We start from the raw sequence: 20484 nt of genomic DNA, 5'->3' as shown, positions 1-20484 counted from the left end.
TATCTGTTTGATTGAACTTTTCTTCAGAAGAGGATTAAGTCATACCAGGTTCAGAGTGAGATCCTGGCCAAAACTTTGGCTTTTTAGATTTTATTTTGTTTAGTTCTTGCATTTAGATCCTTGCACAAGAAGCAAAGAGGACTTGCCTATGCATATTTGGCAAAGATCTTGGTTAAATGTAGCATGCCGTTATGCTTGAGGCACATGCTAAATGCATAGGATGGGAAATTTGGATAGCTGTGTCAAAATCAATAGAAAGCCTCTGACTTCCATCAGCTGAGAATTTTTTTCTCTCTTGGTCTGATTCCTGAAAGGCAGCTTGAAATGTGGTAGAAAGATGATTCTTTAAAAGATGGGGTGCTCTGACAAAGAAATTTTGAGGCTGAACATCTCCAATCCAGAACGTCTGTTCTCATCAGGGAATCAGTGTACCTCTATATCGAGAGAGAAAGTATTTTCCCCCTCCAAGGAGTACCTTCGCTTGAGATAAACTAGATGTTAACCCTACTGTCATTCTCAGGTTAGGAATTCCTTCCTCAGCAGTTTATTGTTTTGAATTCAAGATGGTCCTTATCAGCTTAAGGTCTGGGACTCAGGCTTTTTGGCTATGCTGCATGGCAGGGGCTGGTCTTGCTGAGGGACTGGCAGGTGCTGATGGCTGATGTCTAGTCCTCCTCTGATGAGGAAGGTAGCCTAGTACTGTTTTCTGACCTTCCCAACTTTGGTAGGTGGAGAGGAGGGACAGAAGAGGAAAAAGAGCAAGCCAGAAGCATTCCCAACAGCTGAAGATATCTTTGCAAAATTCCAGCACCTTTCTCACTTTGATCAGCACCAAGTCACATCTCAGGTATGAAACTTTAAAGACTGCTGTCCTTCTTGGGCCCTGACTGTGTCCCTTTGCGTTACTGAGAGCAGCCTCCTGGAGGAAAAGGGAGATGGGCCTGCTGAGGGACTTCTGCAAGGGGAGATAGTACTGTGTATCATCTTGCACTTGCAGGTATCTCGCAATGTCTTGGAACAGATCACCAGCTTTGCCTTGGGAATGTCATACCACCTGCCTCTGGTACAGCATGTGCAGTTCATATTTGACTTGATGGAGTATTCACTCAATATCAGTGGTCTTATCGACTTTGCCATCCAGGTAAGCGCAGTGTGCTCACACGCTTCCTGGGGAGGGATTCATCAGCCTGAAAGGCAGCAGATCTCTGCGGCGATAGTTGGGCTGCTCCTGGGATCACTGGTGACCTTCTGACCTGTGTCATGGAGGTGGTCATTGTGGTGCTCCTGGGCTGCAGCTGTTAGGAATAGGTTGTTTGTGGCAGGTAGTCTTACATGTTCTGTTCTGAGGATTGTTCTTCCAGAGGCTTCAGGGTTGTCTCCAAAGGGCTTGCATTGAACCTCTGTCCCTGGCTGCAGCAAGGCCTTGTTCTGAGTGAGAAGGGGATCGTCTGTCTCTGGCAGTTCTCCCACCTCGCTCCCCTGGAAGGATCCTTGGCACATGGCAGCACAGGCTGCCTTCTGGATCCTGCTAAAATCCTATTGCTGTTTCTGCAGCCTATGCCATGTGTCTCTTGAAGCCTTGCTATGGTTGCTGATGGAATTGAGGCTGTTAGCCTTAAAAAGGGAGCTGAGTGAGATTTATGCAGGACAGAATTACCAAACAAGCTGCCTGCTGCTGTCTGTGGCCATATCCCAATTGCGCTCTGATGCCCAAGCACTGACAGCCCCTTGTACTGCCTGAGTGAGGCATTGTGCCTAAGCCTGGGGTGCCAACTGTTCCAGGGGTACATATCTAGGCAGAAAGTGCCTGCCAGTCCCTTTCCTGGCAGGTCCTATAGGCTGTGGGTGTGGTGTGCCTGCTCCATTTCTGACCATACCTTACCCCTGTGGCTGTTGAAGGGTTTTTCTGTCATTGGGTGCAGTTGCTGAATGAACTGAGCGTGGTGGAGGCAGAACTGCTGTTGAAATCCTCCGACCTTGTTGGCAGCTACACCACCAGCTTGTGCCTGTGCATTGTGGCTGTGCTGCGGCACTACCACTCCTGCCTTATATTGAACCAGGACCAGATGGCTCAGGTCTTCGAAGGGTAAGGGAATCTTCCCCTCTCCATGTGGAAGGAAGCAACGTACCTTCTGGGGGCTTGTAAGGGGCAGGGCTATATCTGTGTCCTTCCTAAAAGGCAGCAACTTTGTGCCTGAGGGTTCAGCTCACAGAATTTGCAGAGGACAGCATCTGTTACCCAGTGAGCACTGTCGCTGTGAGCTCAGGAAGATATCTATGTAATGAAGTTATTCCTTCAGATTTTCTTTTTGTGTTGCTGCAGCATTTTTTTGTCTCTATACAGTCTGTGTGGGGTGGTGAAACATGGCATGAACCGCTCAGATGGCTCCTCAGCAGAGCGCTGTATCCTGGCCTATCTCTACGACCTGTATACCTCCTGCAGTCACCTCAAAAGTAAATTTGGGGAGCTCTTTAGGTGAGTCTGAGGCAGGTGAGATGCAGTGGATGCTGACCAGTATAGCACCTTGGCTTAAGCTTTGCTTGTGGTCTTGTTTGATGGGATTTTCCCTGAGATCCTCTCAATGGGGAACTGAAGGCTTGGGAGTAGTGCCTGTTTTACAGGTAGTAATGACCCAGTGTATAATCTTGACTCTTAGATCATCAATTTGTTTTTGGTAAATTGCCTTCAGTAGTCCTCTGCACCTCCACAGGTCTGTTCTTACCCCACTCCTAGAGGATAGAAGTAGAGAGGTCTGTTCCTACCAAACTCTGACTGAGCAGTTCATCCTAAAGGTTGTTCTTTGCTTGTGCTCAGCTCCCTAATAGTCCTTGGACGGCTTCTGAACCTGCTCTGCTTGGTTCTGGGTTTGTTCCTGTGCTACTTTGCACTCCTTATCCTTGTTCTACCCCTGTTGGCTCTTCAGGTTCTGCTCTGCTGATGTTGTCCCCAGGCTCTGTCCTGTGGGCTTACTTTACGCTGTGGCCTTCTGCTCTTTGCAGTTCTTCTCTTGGGAACTGTCCCCCCACCAGCTCCCTGTGGAGCTCCTCCCTTAGCCCAGAGATGGAGTCCACAGATCTCCCTGGCTTTTTGCTGACATGATCCTGTGAAGGGGTAATTCTCCTGACAACCCTGTTTCCCAGTACAGTGCTTCACTTCGTCTTCTCTCACAGCCTCTGCTCCATTAGTGTTTCCAGTGCAGGCGTGCCATAGGGACATCTAACCCGTAGTGTTACCCCTCATTGAGGGGCGGTGAGAGTGGCTTGTGCCTTGGTGTTAGCTGGCTAAACTCCTGGCTGCTGAGAGCCTTTGAAGTCTCTCTCTGGACTGAATTGAGAGGAAGAGGGAGTGCTGTGGTCATAGGTGCATTGGAGTTCTTTGAAGGAGTCATCACACATGAGGAAATGGGAAACCTGATATTAGTCTAACTGAATTCCCAAAAGCTGTTCAGCAAGGCTTTAAAGTAAATGGCCACAGATAAAAGGGAATATCCTCTAGCAGGCAAACAGTAGGTTAGAGATAGAGACAAGGAGTGGGAAGGAGTTCGTATTTTGAGGGTGATCCCTCCCTGAGGAGTCCCATAGACTCTGCTAGTGCCTGTGCCGTTCTACGCGTCGGAAGTTTTATGAGTGGTGATATCAAAACTTTTTGTATAATTGTTATTCAGCGTATAACAATAGGAGTTGGCTGCAGATTGTTGTAGTAGGGCGCAGTGATGGTGACCAGGTGATAAACTGGCAAATGAAGTTTAGTGTTGTTAAACATAAAATAATGCACGTAGGATTGTCCTTGTTCTCTTCCAAACTCAAGGTAGTGATGGATATACACTGCTGGTTGGATAAAGGATCTTTGAGCTGTAACAGATACATAATTGAAAATGTCATCATAGTGTTCAGTAACAGTCAAAAAGCAAATTAAATGTTAGGTATTGTTTGGAAAGGAATGGAGAATAGACCAGAGAGCATCATTAGGCCACCATTTAAGCTGTGGTACAACTGTGCCTTGTGGTTTGGGGCGACAGACTCCAAAAAGCACGTAGTGGAGTTAGGCCCAAAGGAGGGTGAGTGGATAGAGACCAGACGTTTGGAATGACTTACTTATGAGGAACCGAATCTCTTCCCCACAGAAGAGGAGGACTGAGGGGGAATGATAGAAGTTTGTAAAGTTCTGGTTGATATGGAAAATAAACTGACTGTTCAATATGTCTTACAATACAAGCACAAAAAAGGAATTAATAGAAAATAACAAATGGTAGGTTCAGAATAAAAGAATAAACTTCATAGTTCTCATAGTTAACATGGAACTCATTCCATGTTGTGAACATCAAAAATCTACTGGACTGAAAAAGTAGGTGGACAAATTTGCAGGAGGAAAATCTGTTGAGGAGAGCATTATCTTTAACTCTAAAAATATGTGAGCCCAAAGTTGCAGCAGGGTGGGGAAGGATGCTGGAGCAGTATTGCCACGTGCCTGCCTTGCTCTTAAACTTTTCTCTGGGCATCAACTGTTCTGACACCAAGGGCTGAGCTAGGTGTTTCTCCAATCTGACCTGGAATAGTGATTCCCATGCTGTGTACACTGAGCCCATGGGTATCTTCCAAATGCTTCCACAACAGAGAACCAGCTTCGCTCTTTTGGCAGAGTCTTTGTTGGTACACAGTGATCTTGAGTTTCCACATGTTCTTGCCCACGGAGAGCTTGTCTTGCACAGGATTGCTGTTCAGTGGAAGTTTAGTTTTTTGTGTTTCTAATCTCTCTTTCCTGTCCTGTTTAGTGACTTCTGCTCCAAGGTGAAGAACACAATCTACTGCAATGTTGAGCCATCTGACTCCAACATGCTATGGGAACCAGAGTTCATGATTGACACTATTGAAAATCCGTCTGCACATAACTTTACATACACTAACCTGGGCAAGAGCCTCAATGAAAACCCAGCCAACCGCTACAGTTTCGTCTGTAATGCACTTATGCATGTGTGTGTGGGACACCATGATCCAGACAGGTGAGAGGCAGAACTTTCATGGTTCTACTGAGATAGTAAAATCTTTAGGTGAGGATAAGAAAGCCAGTAGCCATTCCTTGGCTGTCTTGGGGTGTGAGGAAGAAGGAGCCAAAGCTGGTGTCCCTTAGAGAATCACTGACCTGATGGCATGCATGAGTAGCAAAGTTGACCCTCTGCTTTTTTCATTATTTATTTAACAGGGTGAACGACATTGCTATCCTGTGTGCTGAGCTAACCGGCTACTGCAAGTCTCTAAGCGCCGAGTGGCTGGGTGTGCTCAAAGCTTTGTGCTGTTCCTCCAATAATGGGACCTGTGGCTTCAATGATCTCCTCTGCAATGTTGATGCAAGTGCAAACATTCAAAAGGGGAAAAGGAATTGAAACAGGAGTGGAGGGATCCCTTGGGAGAAGGCAGAGATGAACAAGGGATGGAGGCTTTGTCTTCTGAGGACAGGGGAAAGGCTTTGAATACTGGGGCTACCTTCTGGTGTTTGTCGTAGCCTGGTCTGATCATGGACGTTGACCTGGGGTTATGGGACCTTCTGCCCCCCAGCTCCTAGGCAAGCTGAGGAATTGCTGACAGAGGGAATGAGGCAGAGGCTGTTGTGATCACTGGCTGATCTCTTCTCTTCCAGGTCAGTGACTTATCTTTCCATGATTCCTTGGCCACTTTCGTTGCCATTCTCATTGCCCGACAGTGCTTGCTGCTGGAGGACCTGATTCGCTGTGCTGCTATCCCCTCACTCCTCAATGCTGGTAAGTGCATCACTGCAGAAAGCTGGTCTTAGTCTCAGTTCTGGCCCAAAGGCCTGTGCTTAATGGATACTTTGTGAACCCCATAGTTGTGAAACATGCCTCCAATACTACTTTTACAGTATGGTTCTTAAGAATTGAACGTTTTGCTTTAGAAAGTATCTGTCCTTTTGGTTTCTATCAAAACCTGGTTGTGCTAAGGTTCTTGCTCTCTGGAATTTGTGTGCAAGCTGAAATAAGCACGGAGAGATGTTATCAGCCACACTGTCTGACCAGTGTACTCAGCTCTGAACTCCAGCAGTACACCTCCCACTGCTGATATGGTTCAGCTTAGCATTTTGGCTAGAGCAGCCAGCTGACCAATTGGGCCTACAGCACCTGGGTCACTCTGCTTTTACTCTGCCACCAGCCTTCCTAGCTTTGCTTTGGGGATTGCAGCATCCAGACTCTGACAGGGTGAAGTGGGGAAGATGGAGCAAGCAGAATGCAGTGCATGTCATTGGGGATAATACTGATGGATCTCTCACTTGCATGTTAATTGCTGCACATGCTCCATATTTGTAAATACAATAAGGCTGCTTGAGCTTTTCAACTGGCTGCTCCAGGGCAGTGCACTGTGAATAGCTTTTGGATTGAGAGTCAGCTGTCCCAGTGCTTAAGAAATCTCAGTTGACTGTTTTCTTTACATAGCTTGCAGTGAACAGGACTCAGAACCAGGAGCACGTCTGACCTGTCGGATTTTACTCCATCTGTTTAAGACTCCGCAACTGAATCCATGCCAGCAAGATGGCAGTAAGTGAATGAAAGTAGAGCCTTTCTTTATTGTGAAAGTACTGAGGCTCTTGTACCCCAAGAAAAGAGATACTGAACCCTATGATTAGAGATCGTGACCTGCTTCCTTTGAATAAAGCAGGCGAAGCCTGATACACTGCTTTCTGCAGAGGACAAAGAACAATATCCTTCCATTTATGTCACTCCATGGTAGCCAGGCATGTTTGGGAGGAGGCCCTTGGAGGCAGGAAACCAGCCAGTAGAGGTGGCCTTGCCGTCACTAAGCCATTAGAGTAATGATCACTTCTTTTTTTATGTCTAGAGCTTTGTATAGCCTCTTAACTTGGTGCCAGAAGCTGCTATTTTACAGCACTTCCTTTTTGTCTGATGATGAAAACAGTCCAGGAAGCTCTGTTCTTGGCTCCTCATCAGTATCCTGATTTCTAAACCCAGCCTGTATTCTAGGTTAGGGTACTGTTGGAGCTTGGAGTTCATGACACAGGCACTGCTCCCCATTTGGAGTTCATGGTTCAGTTGTCACAGCGTGATTTGCACTATGCTTCACGAAACTTAATTAAATTGACCCCATGTTACAGTTGGGAAAACGACTAGCCTCAGGATTCTCTGAGCTTGATTTTATGGTACTGGCTGGCACATCATTCAGGCAGCTCTGGAGCCTGCACTTTCTCTCTCACTGGGTATTGCCCTTCCCCGTCGTCCTCTTTAGCTTCCCAGAATCGTATTGTGGATGGAGCAGTCTTTGCAGTGCTGAAGGCTGTCTTTGTTCTGGGTGTGTACCTGTGTTAGCCTGAACCTGTAAGAATGTTTTTTAGGGGCGTGGGAGAAAGGCACTGTATTGCATGTGTTGGCTGTACAGAAGGCCAGAGGAGATCTGTTTTGGTGGATATGTGGCTTGTCTGAAGCCCTTTGGTTGAGCTGTAAACGTGCTTTGTATCTCTTAGCTGCAGAGAGATCACTGATCGCAGAGAGAGTTTACAAAAGCTCAAGATGTTTTGTGGGTCAGGCTTTGGGTTTAGCACTGATGATTAAGTGACACTTGTGCTTTCCTTGTAGGAGATGCAGAACTGAAAGGCTCTGGCTTTTCCCACCCTGGAGGTGTCGATGATCTCATGGATGATGAGCTGGGCACCAGGAAGGCCAGTGGTCGGGTAGTAACTGTAGAAACAGCTAGCTTGGATATTTATGCCAAATATGTACTAAGGAGTATATGTCAACAGGTGAGTCTGTCCCATCTCTAGATTTGTCCTTATCCCTTCTGCAGACAGGTATATCCCATATGACTTTCTGCAGATTGGGTTTGGCAGGTGTTTCTTTGAAAGATCAGTAAAGAACCTGCGATGGTTCTGCCACGTGATGGCGCTAAGGATTGCTCACCATTAGCAAAAAATAGAGAGGCAAACAGATGTCAAGAATTAGGTGTTGCAGTATGCAGGGACTGCACGTCCCCTTTGCTTTGGCAACAGCACAGGGCTCACGTCCAAGGAGGGGAGTGCTGGGAGTGGTTTGCTGAGATGTGTGCTGGAGGTAAAGAAGATAAGCATGAGAAAGACAGCTTGTTGAAGTGATAAATGGTGCCTTTCAGAATGTAGCTTAAGTGTTGCTTGCAGCTAGGCTGTTAATGTATCCCTGGGCTTTGCAGTGCCCTGTTTAGTTAATTAAAGGAACAACAACAAAAATCTTTTGCTTAGCCTGATCTGACAGCACCAGTATTTCTGTTCCTTTGTGGCAAATTGACATTTGAGGAACTGAAACCTGCCTAATAAGGTACTTAGTTGCAGAGTGGAGTGGCTGTTACCGCTACTGTATGAAGATGGGTGTTGAAGTGTGTCCTTGGCCTTGGTTGCAAATTTACTCTGTCAACAGGAAAGATGCAGAGTTAAAATTTGAAACCTCTATTCTGTATTACAATTTGAAACCTCTATTCTGTATTACTAATATGTAAACACAACACAGTAGTGCTGTGTTGTCCTCATGCTTTGTGATGCTGTTTATTAATTGGCTCGCTATATAGCAATGTTACTAGCCTACCAAAGAAGAATTGGAGCCACCTATTTACGAGCATAAATTCAACATACTTGGTGTTACCGAAACCTGACTGTAGCATTGACAGAAGTAGATATTCCCGTGCTGGTCCCAGTCTATGTAGGAAGGACTCGCAGTAGGTAGAAAGTGTGTGTGTGTGTGTACAGGAGGGAGTAGCAGTGTCAGGTATCACTACTCATGCCAATTGTTGGCAGCACTGGTTATGTAGGAGTGAGTGTTCCAATAGACACCAGTGAGTACCACCAAATTGTGCCAGAGGTTTACTCCTGCAGGGTTCCTGCAGCTGTAAAGGGCTGGTAAAATGATGTATTTAATATTAGCACCTCCAGTATGAGCAGTGGATGCTGCAGAACTCACACTATCCGTTCTGAAATATCTGTGGAATGCCTTAAACTACAGACTGTGATTTCTCAAACTCAGAAAATGTTGCATCTCATATTCAGGTCTATATTTTATAATAGACTTCATCATGAGGGGGTGGGGAAAGGAGCAGATGATAGAATTAAGTTAAAGGTTTCTTAGGTGCAAATGATTATGACATAGTTGCTGGTCTGCCCTTTAGCCTGTTTAAATTAATAAATGTAATTGTGACTGGCCTTTTAAAAGGTTAATTTCATAGAGCTGTGATAAACCACAGTGGGAACCAAGAGGGAGACTTGAGTCAAAGGTGCTAACCTGAATCTGGTGACTGGGATGGTGGAGTTGTCCATAGTGCTTGTAAAACATGTTCTTAGTGCTCTCCTGTGAAGAGGCAGATGAGGGGCTCTGTTTCAGTGCCTGTTGAGGTGGCTGTTTTGTAAAGAAGTGTTGTGGGGGGAGAGAGAGAGGCTACCCTCAAGGTTGAAGATGGTAGTTGACTTCATACTTATTTGTGAGATTATGCCAATAAAGTGGATCAGAGATGAAGTCTGAATTCTTGTAGGAAGCCGAGCAAGTGACAAAAAGGGTCTTCCCAAGGATATGCATATTACATACGGAAGGAAGAGAAGTTTCAAGAAATTATGATGTAGCAACACTGAATGGGAGAAATGCAATAGGCATTGGAGAAATCGCCAGATCACATGTATTGCAAAGTGGAAACTTCATCTGGGATGAAGTTGAAGATGTAGGCTGTGGTTTCACACGGATTTCAAACCAGAGACTGAGCCTTTTCGACCTTTGTGCTCTACTTAGTGCTTAGAGTGCTGTCTGCTGCTGAGAAGGACTGTTTCCAGCTTTCTAGGCTTAGCACCAGCACCTGTGCTTCATGAACTGGATCCTCATCTCTTCTCTTCTGGTTGTCACTTCTCAGTGGAAGAATTCTCTGATCAGGCTTGCTCTGCAGCTGCAGAAGTGCTTATATAGCAGTCCTGTGTAGATTTTAATTTCATGAATTAGCCTAATTGATTTTCAATATGGAAAAATGCTGTAGTAACGAATGCTGCAGGTTAACTGCAAATTGTGTGAAGAAGTACCTACCTCATGTCTGTTTTGGAAACTGCTGCCTTTATTATTATCATCATACATTTAGGGACCACCAACTGAAATTGAGAGGCCAACAATAATAGTTTTCTGTCTACCTTCTCCTCATGATTTGTGACTTTATAAACGGCTTGCGTCCAGTCAGTTGTTTCCCCTTCCAGGCTTTGAGAAGTAAAGTCATTGTTTTTTACTAAGGATGGCAGTGTGTTTTCCATCACTATTTGGGAATTAAGGAGTGTGCTTTTCCCTAAGATATGTTCTAGTTTAGCCTTAGCTGCAGCCCTGAATTATTTAATTTAGGACAGCTCCAGGGCTTTGTTCTGCAGGAAATAGACCAAATAATTTTAAGTGATCCCTTCTGATCTTTTGAGCCCAAGTGGCAGTGTTGATGGAGCCTGGGCATGGCAGTGACTGTGTACTGTTAAATCATACCAATATTTTATCAAAAGGAACAGCAGCTACTGTGTTTCACCACTGCTGACTTGCGGAAGTTGATGTTTCCTCTGTTGTGATTGCTGTGCTGTGCCTGACGCCTGCTGAATCAGGGTAGTACAGTTCATGAAGAGAAATGATTATCGGGCACAACTGCATACTAATAGGGTTTTTATGAATTTGATGTGTTCCCTGCACCCCTCTGAGATTGAAAGCAGGGGTGCTGGTTTGGAATCAGACATCAGTTTGACTGTGCTGACTCTGCCTTCGTCTTGCAGGAGTGGGTGGGCGAGCGATGTCTGAAGTCCCTCTGTGAAGACAGCAATGACTTGCAGGATCCTGTCCTGAGCAGCACACAGGCCCAGAGGCTGATGCAGCTGATTTGTTATCCACACCGGCTGCTGGACAATGAGGAAGGAGAAAATCCTCAGCGGCAGAGGATTAAACGCATCTTACAGGTGCAGGCTCCTGGCAGAACCTAAGTGTGTTCTAGTAATTGCCTAATGTAGTGTTAGAGTGGGGTTGTCCAAAATGCAGCCCTCTGAGGGGTCTGGCACTCATTATCATGGGACCTGAGGGTGTGGGTTGACATAGTTTGAACTAAAGACTCATATGAAGTATGCGTGCGTGCGTTGCAGAATCTGGACCAGTGGACCATGAGGCAGTCCTCGCTGGAGCTGCAGCTCATGATTAAGCAGACTGCAAACAATGTGAGTTTCTGCTCAGAGAGACCATACAGGGATGTGTGTTGCCAGGGTTGAAGCGGCTGCTTGTGAGGTGGTGGGGAGATGGCCCGGCAGAAGTGGGAATAGGGAGAAAGTAAACAAAGAGTGAGTCAGGCCTGTGAAAGCCAAGTGATGAGTCTGAGACCTGAAGAGCAGCAGCCATGGGGAAGCTGACAAACTGGGTTTGTACTGAGTTGTATTGAAATGTGCAAGCCCTGTCAGTGGGTGCTCTCAGAGAAGGACTTGGCTGTCTTTTCTTCCCTATCTCCAGGAGATGAACTCCTTGTTAGAAAATATAGCCAAGGCCACCATTGAGGTATTCCAGCAGTCAGCAGAGACCAGCTCTGCTAGTTCTGCTGGCAATGGAGTCAACAATATCAGTAGCTCAGCAAGTGCTACGCCTGCCAGCAACAAATCCAAACCCATCCTCAGGTAGGTGTAGTCCCAGCATGCAGCTGCCTTGTAGACGAGTCTGAATCATAGGTTGGATTGCAAACTGCTTTTCTCTCCTGTGCTGTCTCAGCTCCCTGGAGAGATCGGGAGTGTGGCTGGGGGCCCCTCTGATTGCCAAGCTTCCAACATCAGTGCAGGGCCATGTGCTGAAAGCTGCTGGAGAAGAACTGGAGAAAGGACAACATCTGGGGTCATCGTCCCGCAAAGAGCGGGACCGCCAGAAGCAGAAGAGGTGAGTCCTGGGGAAAGGGCAGGCAATGCTTGCTGTGCTGATCCCCCCAGCCTGGCAGTATAGCTCCATCTCTGTTCTCTCTGCAGCATGTCCCTCCTGAGCCAGCAGCCATTTCTGTCACTGGTGCTAACATGCTTGAAAGGACAGGATGAGCAGCGGGAAGGCCTTCTCACATCTCTGTACAGTCAGGTCCAACAGGTAGGAGTCTTGCTTCTCCCCTCACTTTCCTCAAGGGCTCGCTCCTCCAGCAGGCAGGCTATTGGGCATGTCCTCAGGGATGTTGTCTGTCTGATTATATGCTCAATAAGGCAAAGATCTTACCCTGGTTGGTATAGGGTGCTTGAGCTGACCATCTCTGAGTCACTGGACAGCGGGCAGTACAAGCTCCTCTCTATAAGCTTTAGCATACAGCTTGTGAGGTCTGTCCTCTCTTCTAAATTTCTTAGATTGTTACGAATTGGCGGGAAGATCAGTATCAAGATGACTGCAAAGCCAAGCAGCTGATGCATGAGGCCCTGAAACTACGGCTGAATTTGGTGAGCAGTTGCAGAAGAAGAGCTTAACCATATGGGGTGAAAAGTTTTCTGCCTTTTTTCCTCTTTTTGGAACACGCATGCACTGGAAGGGCTATATATGTCCTGAGGCAAGGAAATAGGAGAGGCACTTGTGCTGCTTCTAGGTCTTGAGCCCTGAGTGGGATAGGGTGCATGGAAAAACTCCCTTGCTCTATTTCACCAGGATGAAATACACAGCCTTAGTCTCTGTTTTGGAGATGTGCCTTCCCATTTCAATGCTTTTGCAGTCCACAGCACTACTACTTGCATCTGAGTTTTGTCCTGCTGACTGCAGTCTCCTTCAGCTCTCAGTAGGAGTTGCTCTGGCTTAGGCTCCTTTCTCACTTTTAAATCTTAGCATTTCTTCACAGTGTCCTTGTGACTAAACTACTTTTCTCTGCCAGGTGGGGGGAATGTTTGACACAGTTCAGCGCAGTACACAGCAGACGACTGAATGGGCTGTGCTTCTTCTGGACATCATCAGCAGTGGCACTGTGGACATGCAGTCAAACAAGTAACTTTCTGGCTGACTTCTGATCCATACACTTCCCAAGAGAGGCAGTTGTTAGCATGGCCCCTTTTCTCATGTGAGCTAGCTGTCTCTCTAGACAATCTGTCAGAAGTACTGTGACAGCCAAAAGAGGCTACAGCCTAGGTCCTAGTATCCAAGTGCACTCTGACATATCCAGAGCAAACTTGGCTCTCCAGATGCAGGGGAGAGCTGAGTCTGGACCTGCTTTTTGGAGAAGCTGAATGGATAGACAGGAGGCCAGTCTTAATCTGTGATACTGCATTTGACTCAAGTGTGAACACCCTGTGGTGTATAAGCAAAAGGAGGATTAATCTGGGAGGTTAGTCTGAAGAGCATACTTTGCACTTCTGACTGTAGGCAGTACTCTTGGCAATCTAATAATGTTTGGTGTTACTCTGATGGCATAGGCTTTATATCTGCTTCTCAGGTGACTTTGACCTTTCTGCTCTGACCAACAGTGAGCTCTTCACCACTGTGTTGGACATGCTGAGTGTTCTCATCAACGGCACCCTGGCTGCTGATATGTCCAGCATTTCTCAGGGCAGCATGGAGGAGAACAAGCGGGCATACATGAATCTTGTCAAGAAACTCAGGGTGAGGGACACCAGGTCCTGTATGGGGAGCAGTGTGTGCTGTGTCATGGTTGTCCAACTATGCAGATTTACCTGTGTCTCACGAATGGTACTTGTCTTGTTGCTGCTGTTTAGATGAAGCAGTGAGGGTGGCCCCAATGGCTCTGTAGGGCTGAAGGGTGCAAAGGTGAGAGGTAATGCAGGGATGGAGGTTGACACAAGAAGAGGCACAGGTGGGCTCTGGATGATTTTTCCTGAGCGATTCTTCAAGTCTTCTCTATTCCACTTGTGCAGAAAGAGCTGGGGGACCGGCAATCTGACAGCCTGGAGAAGGTGCGACAGCTACTGCCGCTGCCCAAGCAGACCCGAGATGTCATCACCTGTGAACCTCAGGGATCCCTCATTGACACCAAAGGCAATAAAATAGCTGGATTTGACTCCATCTTCAAGAAGGAGGTAAGGGAAGCTTTTTTGTCTGCATCACAGCTCCTGAGTGCAGGTGTCACCTTGTCCCTCTGATGCCTTGAGTCTACACAGCTTGGAAGGCATCTGTATGCAGTGCCTTGTTGCCTGCTGAGCTTGAAGTGGCTGGCTGCACGCAGACAAGCTGGCACATAACCATGTCAAAAAAGGGCAAAGGTGGGTGTTAATGCTCAGTGATACATGCTGCTATGGCCTGAGAAGTTATTTAAACTTTGGTTTATATAGCCATAAATACTTATGGCTATATAAAGCATAAAGAGAAACCCATAATCCCCGTCACATGAGTTACTGGGCAGTGCCAGCGTGCAGAAGACTGGCAGAGATGGGATGAAGGAGGCTGACAGTTGTTGATGAAGGCCTTTAGAGATTACTGTTTTGCCATGTGGAAGAGCAGGGACCACTAGTAAGGGCTCAGGCTGTTTACTGGGACACGTGGAGTAGAGCCTGAAGCATAGTTTCCTGTACCCTCGTAGGAGAAACAACAGGGACTTGGAGGTTCTTATCTCTTTTGCCTTAAAGGGTTTGCAAGTCTCTACAAAACAGAAGATTTCCCCTTGGGATCTGTTTGAGGGCTTAAAGCACTCAGCCCCCCTCTCCTGGGGATGGTTTGGGACAGTCCGGGTGGATCGCAAGGTGTCTAGATTTGAGGAGCAGCAGAGGCTTCTTCTGTACCACACGCACTTGAAACCCAAGCCCCGCAGTTACTACCTGGAGCCATTGCCGCTGCCCCCTGAAGAGGAAGAGCCTCCTACACCTGTGGCTTTAGAGCCAGAGAAGAAAGCTGCAGAACCAACCAAGGCTGATAAAACAAGCTCCAATCCTGCCACCTCTACTGAAGAACGCAAGAAGAAACAGAGCAAAACCAAGAAACGCAACCAATCTGCCAGCAAAACTGAGGTAATTGACTGCCCAACAGCTATGGATATCCCATGTCCACCCCTCCTAGTCACAGAGCACTGCCTTGAGACTTCCTGAGGAGCCTGAGAGTGGTGTAATGGTGAAGATGCGATGTTTTTCCTCTCAGCTGGGAGTGCTGGAGCTCTATCCTGCTCTCTCTAGCCTGGGGCAGGGCAAACATTTTCTTAATCCCTGATGGGAGCAAGGGGGCTGCCCAGCTCAGATAGCATTCCAGGCTTCCTCCTGTGGACTTTGCAACCCTTTCATACTCTTCATCCATTCATGAATTCCTAGTGCACATTGATCTTTCTTACTCCTTCTTTGTCTTTGCAGGATTTTGTGTTGGGCCCTAGCCGAGGGGTTTCATATGGAGTTGGTATGCCTACAGATCTCTTGCATCACCAGTCAGGAAGCAGTATGTCGAGGCTGGCATATGGGCAATCACCAGTGGGTCTCTATGCCCAGAATCAGCCTCTTCCAGCAGGTAGGTGCACAGGAGAGGTGAGCATATTGCACCTCTTTGGGAACCTCTTGTAAGAACCCCTTCTGTGACATGGTCCTATGCAGGTCCCTACACTTTCCCCTTTTGCCTGTCATGTGTCTAGATACAGTGATGAACAGTCATTCTGGAGCTACAAAGCTCAGCAATAGCATGTGACTAGTCAGCCTGTTTCTATTCCTCTTGCAGGTGGCCCTCGCCTGGATACATCCTACAGACCTGTACGCATGCCACTGGGGAAACTTGTTCAGAGTCGTCCGCCCTATAGTGGTGTGCTGCCTCCAGGGATGGGGAGCATGATGGGCATTGACCCCTCCTACAAGCCAGCAGTGTACAGACAGCAGCCTCCAGTGTCCCAGGGACAGATACTGAGGCAGCAGCTTCAAGCAAAGTTGGTAAGTCAGAGCTGTGTTCTTCCTGTTGCTGGACCCCACAGTACAGCAAGCCCAAGCTGTTTGCTGGGGCTATCCCTTCTAGCCAGAACGCTCCAACCCTGTCTCTGTTTCTGCCCTGGAAAGGTGTTATCTCTTGCGTCTATTTCTCTGGTGCAGCACTGTGTTTGCCACCTGCTTTATGGGCCCACGTCTCTGACAGTTGGTGGAGGCTATCAATGAGGTGCAGTGGGGCATCTGTGGCTGTTGGGCAGTGAGAGGGGCACATTGTGGCTGTGGGGTGGTAGGGATGTTAGTGGCCTATTCGTCCCAAGTCAGGATGAGGCAGAAGTCGTTAGCATCTGCATGCTGTGCAGTAGCCTCGTAGATTGAGCAGTGAAGCTATTTGTCTGGTTTGGTGGGAGCTGCCAAGAAGAGAGCAGTAGTGCCCTTTGGAGATGTTGAAAAAAGTGTTTCTCTGTTGCCTTCCAGCAGGGCCAAGGCATAATGGGACAGCAGCCCGTGCGCCAGATGGCTCCAACCCCATCCTATGGAGCACTGCAGCCCTCCCAGGTAAGTGGCAGTGACCACAGGTAAGACTGGAATCTGGCTCCAGCACAGGGCAGCATCTTCATTTCTGCTGCTAAATCTTGAAATCTCTTGGCTCTTCTCAATCCTCATTTACTGGGCAGCATGAATCTGAATCCCAGAGATGAGCAGCCTTGTGACAGCATTTACAGGAGGCTGATGCCCTGTGTTCCAAATTCTCTTTCGTACCTTACCCCATGACTGATAAAGGCTTTTTGTTTCATTTCAGGGTTACACGCCTTATGTCTCCCACATAGGCCTTCAGCAGCACCCCTCCCAGTCAGGCACGATGGTACCTCCTACCTATTCTGGCCAACCCTATCAGAATTCCCACCCCAGCTCTAATCCTGCCCTGGTGGATCCTGTTAGACAGATGCAGCAGAGACCCAGCGGCTACGTACACCAGCAGGCCCCTGGCTATGGGCACACCTTGGGCAACACACAGAGGTACCTCCCACCCTACTGGATGTTAATAAGCTGTGTTTTATCAAGGGCTTCCCTGCTCTGCTCACACAACCCTAACAGCAATCTGTGAAAAGCCTGTTCTCTGTGCTGCGTTATACAACATCTGAGTCCTTCACACCCTCAGGGGAACATCTTTATCCAGCTTTCAGTCCTGGGAAGAAACAGAGAGACAGGATGAAATTTGGAGATGTTAGTTGCTGGCAGGAGACAGTGTTACCAGCCAGAGAAAGATGGAATTGGGAAGTATGAGAAAAATGACCTGGGAAAGTCACAGTTTTGGTTTTAAATATAACCAGCAGATCACCATCAAAGGGCTAGATCTGGGATTTCCACTGCTCCTGAGCAGGCATAAATCCAGCAGAGAAACCATGCAGAACAGCAGGCCAAGGACTGTTACTTAGGGCTTCTAGAGAAACAGGTTGGATGAAACCCTTGAGAGGCCCAGGTGTCCCTCACCTTTCTGCAGAGAGGCAGCATGGATTGCAAGGGGCTGTTTGGGCTGCCTATCTTGTTGATCTTTTACTCCATGAGCTTGTCCTTTTCTCTTGTAGGTTTCCTCACCAGTCAATACAGCAGGCCCCCATGATGAGTGGGATGAACCATTTGGGTCCACAAGGAGTCCCCTCAGGAATTCGACCCAGCCAGATACTGCCTGATCAGCAGCAGCAGCAGTACCTGAGGCAGCAGCAGCAACAGCAGCAGCAGATGCTGAGGGTGAGTGGTTGCTGACAGGAGGAAGGCTGCTGGAACTAGAGGAAGCTTGCCCAGTGCTGCTTACCTCTGTGTCAGCAACGCTCTGCTCTGCCCCTCTGTGCCAGGAAGGATGTCAACTCGGGGGGCTGTCTGTAATAATTTGCTGGGCGGTTCTCCCTTCCTTAGAGCTGGCCACTCCTGATGGAGACACGTGCTGCGCTGCCTTTTGCCAGTCACCCAGCATGAGCTAAAGGGAAGTTAGGAGCAGTAAAGGTCTATTTAGTCCTCTCTGGCCTGCATCCCACCTCTTCCTACTCCAGCTGAGCACGTAAGATTGTGCAGAAAGCTAGCTGTCTTAGAAATGTTGCAGGAGCTAGAAGCAAAATGAAAACCCCCCATCCCGCATAAGAGCAGGTAGAGTTGTTCCTTAGAAGATCATTTTTAGGGGCATATCTGCATTTTCATAAGATCAAAATAAGCATCGGTTGCAGTTTCCAGTGGCAGGAAATCTGGTGTGAATCAGTCCATGTACTCCACAGCTAACAGCGGATGGTGAAAAACTGATCCAAAGTAAGCTGTTAGACCCAGCTCTCTAGGTTCCAAGAAGTTCACAGGCATGTGTCAACAGGCATGAGTATTCAATGGATTTGCATTATGGTCTTACGAATATTCAAATACTTACATGATCTACATATATGAATACATTTCTTGGAGTTACAGAAATGTATTGAATTGACAGACAAACACAGAAATAGTTTGGGTGAATTGCATACCTTATGACAAGGCCTAGCAAACCTGTAGAATACAGGGAGACTTTACATGGCACGGAGTGCCAAGGCTTTGTGTTCTGAGAGGGGCCTGAGCGAGACAGTGATTCCTGCAGAGAGCCGCAGTCAGCAGTATTTGAGAATTGTTGCCTTGCGCTGGACAAGAGACTGTCTGTAGCATGGTCAGCAGCTTTTAGTCCTTTTGATGAGTAGCATCCCCTGACTATTCACTTGGTTTCTTTTAGCATTCTCCATCACTCATATTTAGAAAAAGAACATGCCTCAGACAAATTGTTAGCACTTCTAGCTCAGTAACTTCATGTATACCTTCAGCTTTTAGCTGACATTGCTTGGTTGCTTAAAAAAAAAAAAAGTGGAGTGCCCCAAATCTTCCCTGTTACTGTGACTCCTGCTGCATTATCAGAGGCATACCAGATGCAGAACAGACTCCTGGTGCTTGAGTTGACTGTCATGATGCAGTGGCTTGTAGAAAGGACAGATGGCCTTTTGGTTTGTCTTGCATGGGTTGGTAGTATTTGTGCCAGTCAGGGGTATTCTGGCTCACTTAGTCATCTGCTTTCTTGCGTACTCAGGTCATAGCATCCATTTCAAGAACTTAAGTGGCCAGACTGGTTTAAGATGGAGGTTAGGAGGCTGTTCTAGAAACTCACTCCCTTTGGGTTGAATTCTTGATCGAAGCCTCAATGTGTTTGTGACTGGTTCTTGTATCCAATTATTATTGTCCACTGTGTCCTGTTGTTTACTGGCTCTTCTTTCTCTCTGATGTTTATCCAGTGTATTCCTAGGGAGCACTTGCAGCTTCCATAGGTCAGGTTTTTCTAACCTCCTCTCATAAGATACTGTTCCTTTGCCTGATTGTATTTTTGTCTGTTTTCTGAGTCTGTTCAAAGTTTGAGCCAGTGATCGGAACTGTACCTAGCATCACCATGATGTTTTTTTATGATAGCATTAGTAGTTTTCTACTTCTGCTAGAAATTCTTCTGTTGATCTAGAGAGTTCAAAACTACATTGGCAGCTGGGAGAAATGTCTGAAAATGAGGAGAAATGAAAAAACCTTCAGATTTGTGCGTGTATTCTGACTCCCAAGTTCAACACGCTGAATATTCTTCTCACCATAACTAGTTCTGTCAACATCTAGGTTGGAACACTGCATCCAGTTTTATCCGCGTCCTTTACTGAAGTGCAATACCAGCTGGCATAAGTGGCAGAGAAGGGCAAGATAGATCCAAGAGTTGGGGAATGTGACTGAGAAGGAAAGGCTGAAATAGCTGGGCATCGAGTTAGAGAGGCAGAGACAAGAAGAGAGAACTCCAAATTTTTGTCTTCAAAAAAAGCCAAAAAACCCTATCTGTTCTTGTCCCTTGGCTGTAGGACAACAAATGGCATTAAATCATAACGTGAGATTCAGTGTAGAGATTAAGGAAAACTCCAGTAGAAGGAGTAACTGTAACCTGGAGAGGATTGTGTAGGGAGGTTATAGCAGCTTTATTGCTACCTCTGGATAAATTTTGTGAACAGGTCAGGCAAATACTCAGTGAAGTCAGTATTGCTGATCTTAACCAGGAGGCAAGAGATGAACCAGCCAACCTCTTGAGGTAGCTCTTAGTTGTTTTCTGTTCTTGTATCTTATTTGCTCCTAGTCATTCCCCAGCTGACCAGTAGACTCGTAGCTCTCTTCCTGCCATCTGTCGATACCTCATCTTGCAGAAGAACTTTGTTACTGTCCCTGTATTTCTTGCCATTTCTCAGCCTGGGGCAGGGTCCTGGTGAAATTTGGGTAATTTAGGTACCTGTAAGGAAAATGGTGTAAGAGGGTATGTTACTGCATGGAACGTCCTTCCTCCTCCAGCCCTTCCTGTGCCCTGTTGCTGTGTGCGTTGCCCAGACAGTTCCCTGATGGTCCCTTCTCTTTTTGTCTTTGCAGCAGCAGCAGCAGCAGCAACCGCAGCAGCAGCCACAGCAACCGCCGAAAACCCCGACCGCAACCACCCCCTGCCCCAGCCACAGCAGCAACCCCAGGTCTCCACAGTGCCTCAGCCACAGGCGCAGGGCCAGCCCCCAGGGCTAGGGATGCAGGCTCTTCACCCCCAGCAGCCCATTGTGAGTGTTCCCTCGGAGGCAGAGGGACGTGATAGTCCAGCACAAGTCCAA

The 20484-nt window shown here is 47.2% G+C and overlaps 1 protein-coding gene across 1 annotated transcript in view; it reads left to right on the top strand.

The window, feature by feature from the left end:
- Window positions 1-20484, top strand: part of MED12 (mediator complex subunit 12) — a 36749-nt gene that overhangs the window by 13594 nt on the left and 2671 nt on the right. Inside the window, exons 16-41 of the mRNA XM_009331744.1 lie at window positions 729-847; window positions 998-1141; window positions 1923-2086; window positions 2345-2476; window positions 4773-5000; window positions 5201-5345; window positions 5636-5756; window positions 6444-6545; window positions 7252-7314; window positions 7599-7762; window positions 10760-10939; window positions 11120-11191; window positions 11478-11638; window positions 11730-11891; window positions 11978-12089; window positions 12338-12427; window positions 12850-12959; window positions 13436-13571; window positions 13844-14005; window positions 14552-14929; window positions 15263-15413; window positions 15618-15823; window positions 16292-16372; window positions 16617-16834; window positions 17404-17566; window positions 20335-20433. Coding sequence (XP_009330019.1) covers window positions 729-847; window positions 998-1141; window positions 1923-2086; window positions 2345-2476; window positions 4773-5000; window positions 5201-5345; window positions 5636-5756; window positions 6444-6545; window positions 7252-7314; window positions 7599-7762; window positions 10760-10939; window positions 11120-11191; window positions 11478-11638; window positions 11730-11891; window positions 11978-12089; window positions 12338-12427; window positions 12850-12959; window positions 13436-13571; window positions 13844-14005; window positions 14552-14929; window positions 15263-15413; window positions 15618-15823; window positions 16292-16372; window positions 16617-16834; window positions 17404-17566; window positions 20335-20433 — 3863 coding nt within the window. The remainder of the gene's footprint in view (window positions 1-728; window positions 848-997; window positions 1142-1922; window positions 2087-2344; window positions 2477-4772; window positions 5001-5200; window positions 5346-5635; window positions 5757-6443; window positions 6546-7251; window positions 7315-7598; window positions 7763-10759; window positions 10940-11119; window positions 11192-11477; window positions 11639-11729; window positions 11892-11977; window positions 12090-12337; window positions 12428-12849; window positions 12960-13435; window positions 13572-13843; window positions 14006-14551; window positions 14930-15262; window positions 15414-15617; window positions 15824-16291; window positions 16373-16616; window positions 16835-17403; window positions 17567-20334; window positions 20434-20484) is intronic.

The sequence above is a fragment of the Pygoscelis adeliae genome, unplaced genomic scaffold, assembly GCF_000699105.1.
Source record: "Pygoscelis adeliae isolate BGI_AS28 unplaced genomic scaffold, ASM69910v1 Scaffold79, whole genome shotgun sequence".
Taxonomy (NCBI): domain Eukaryota; kingdom Metazoa; phylum Chordata; class Aves; order Sphenisciformes; family Spheniscidae; genus Pygoscelis; species Pygoscelis adeliae.
This window is presented reverse-complemented; position numbering and strand designations above follow the sequence as displayed.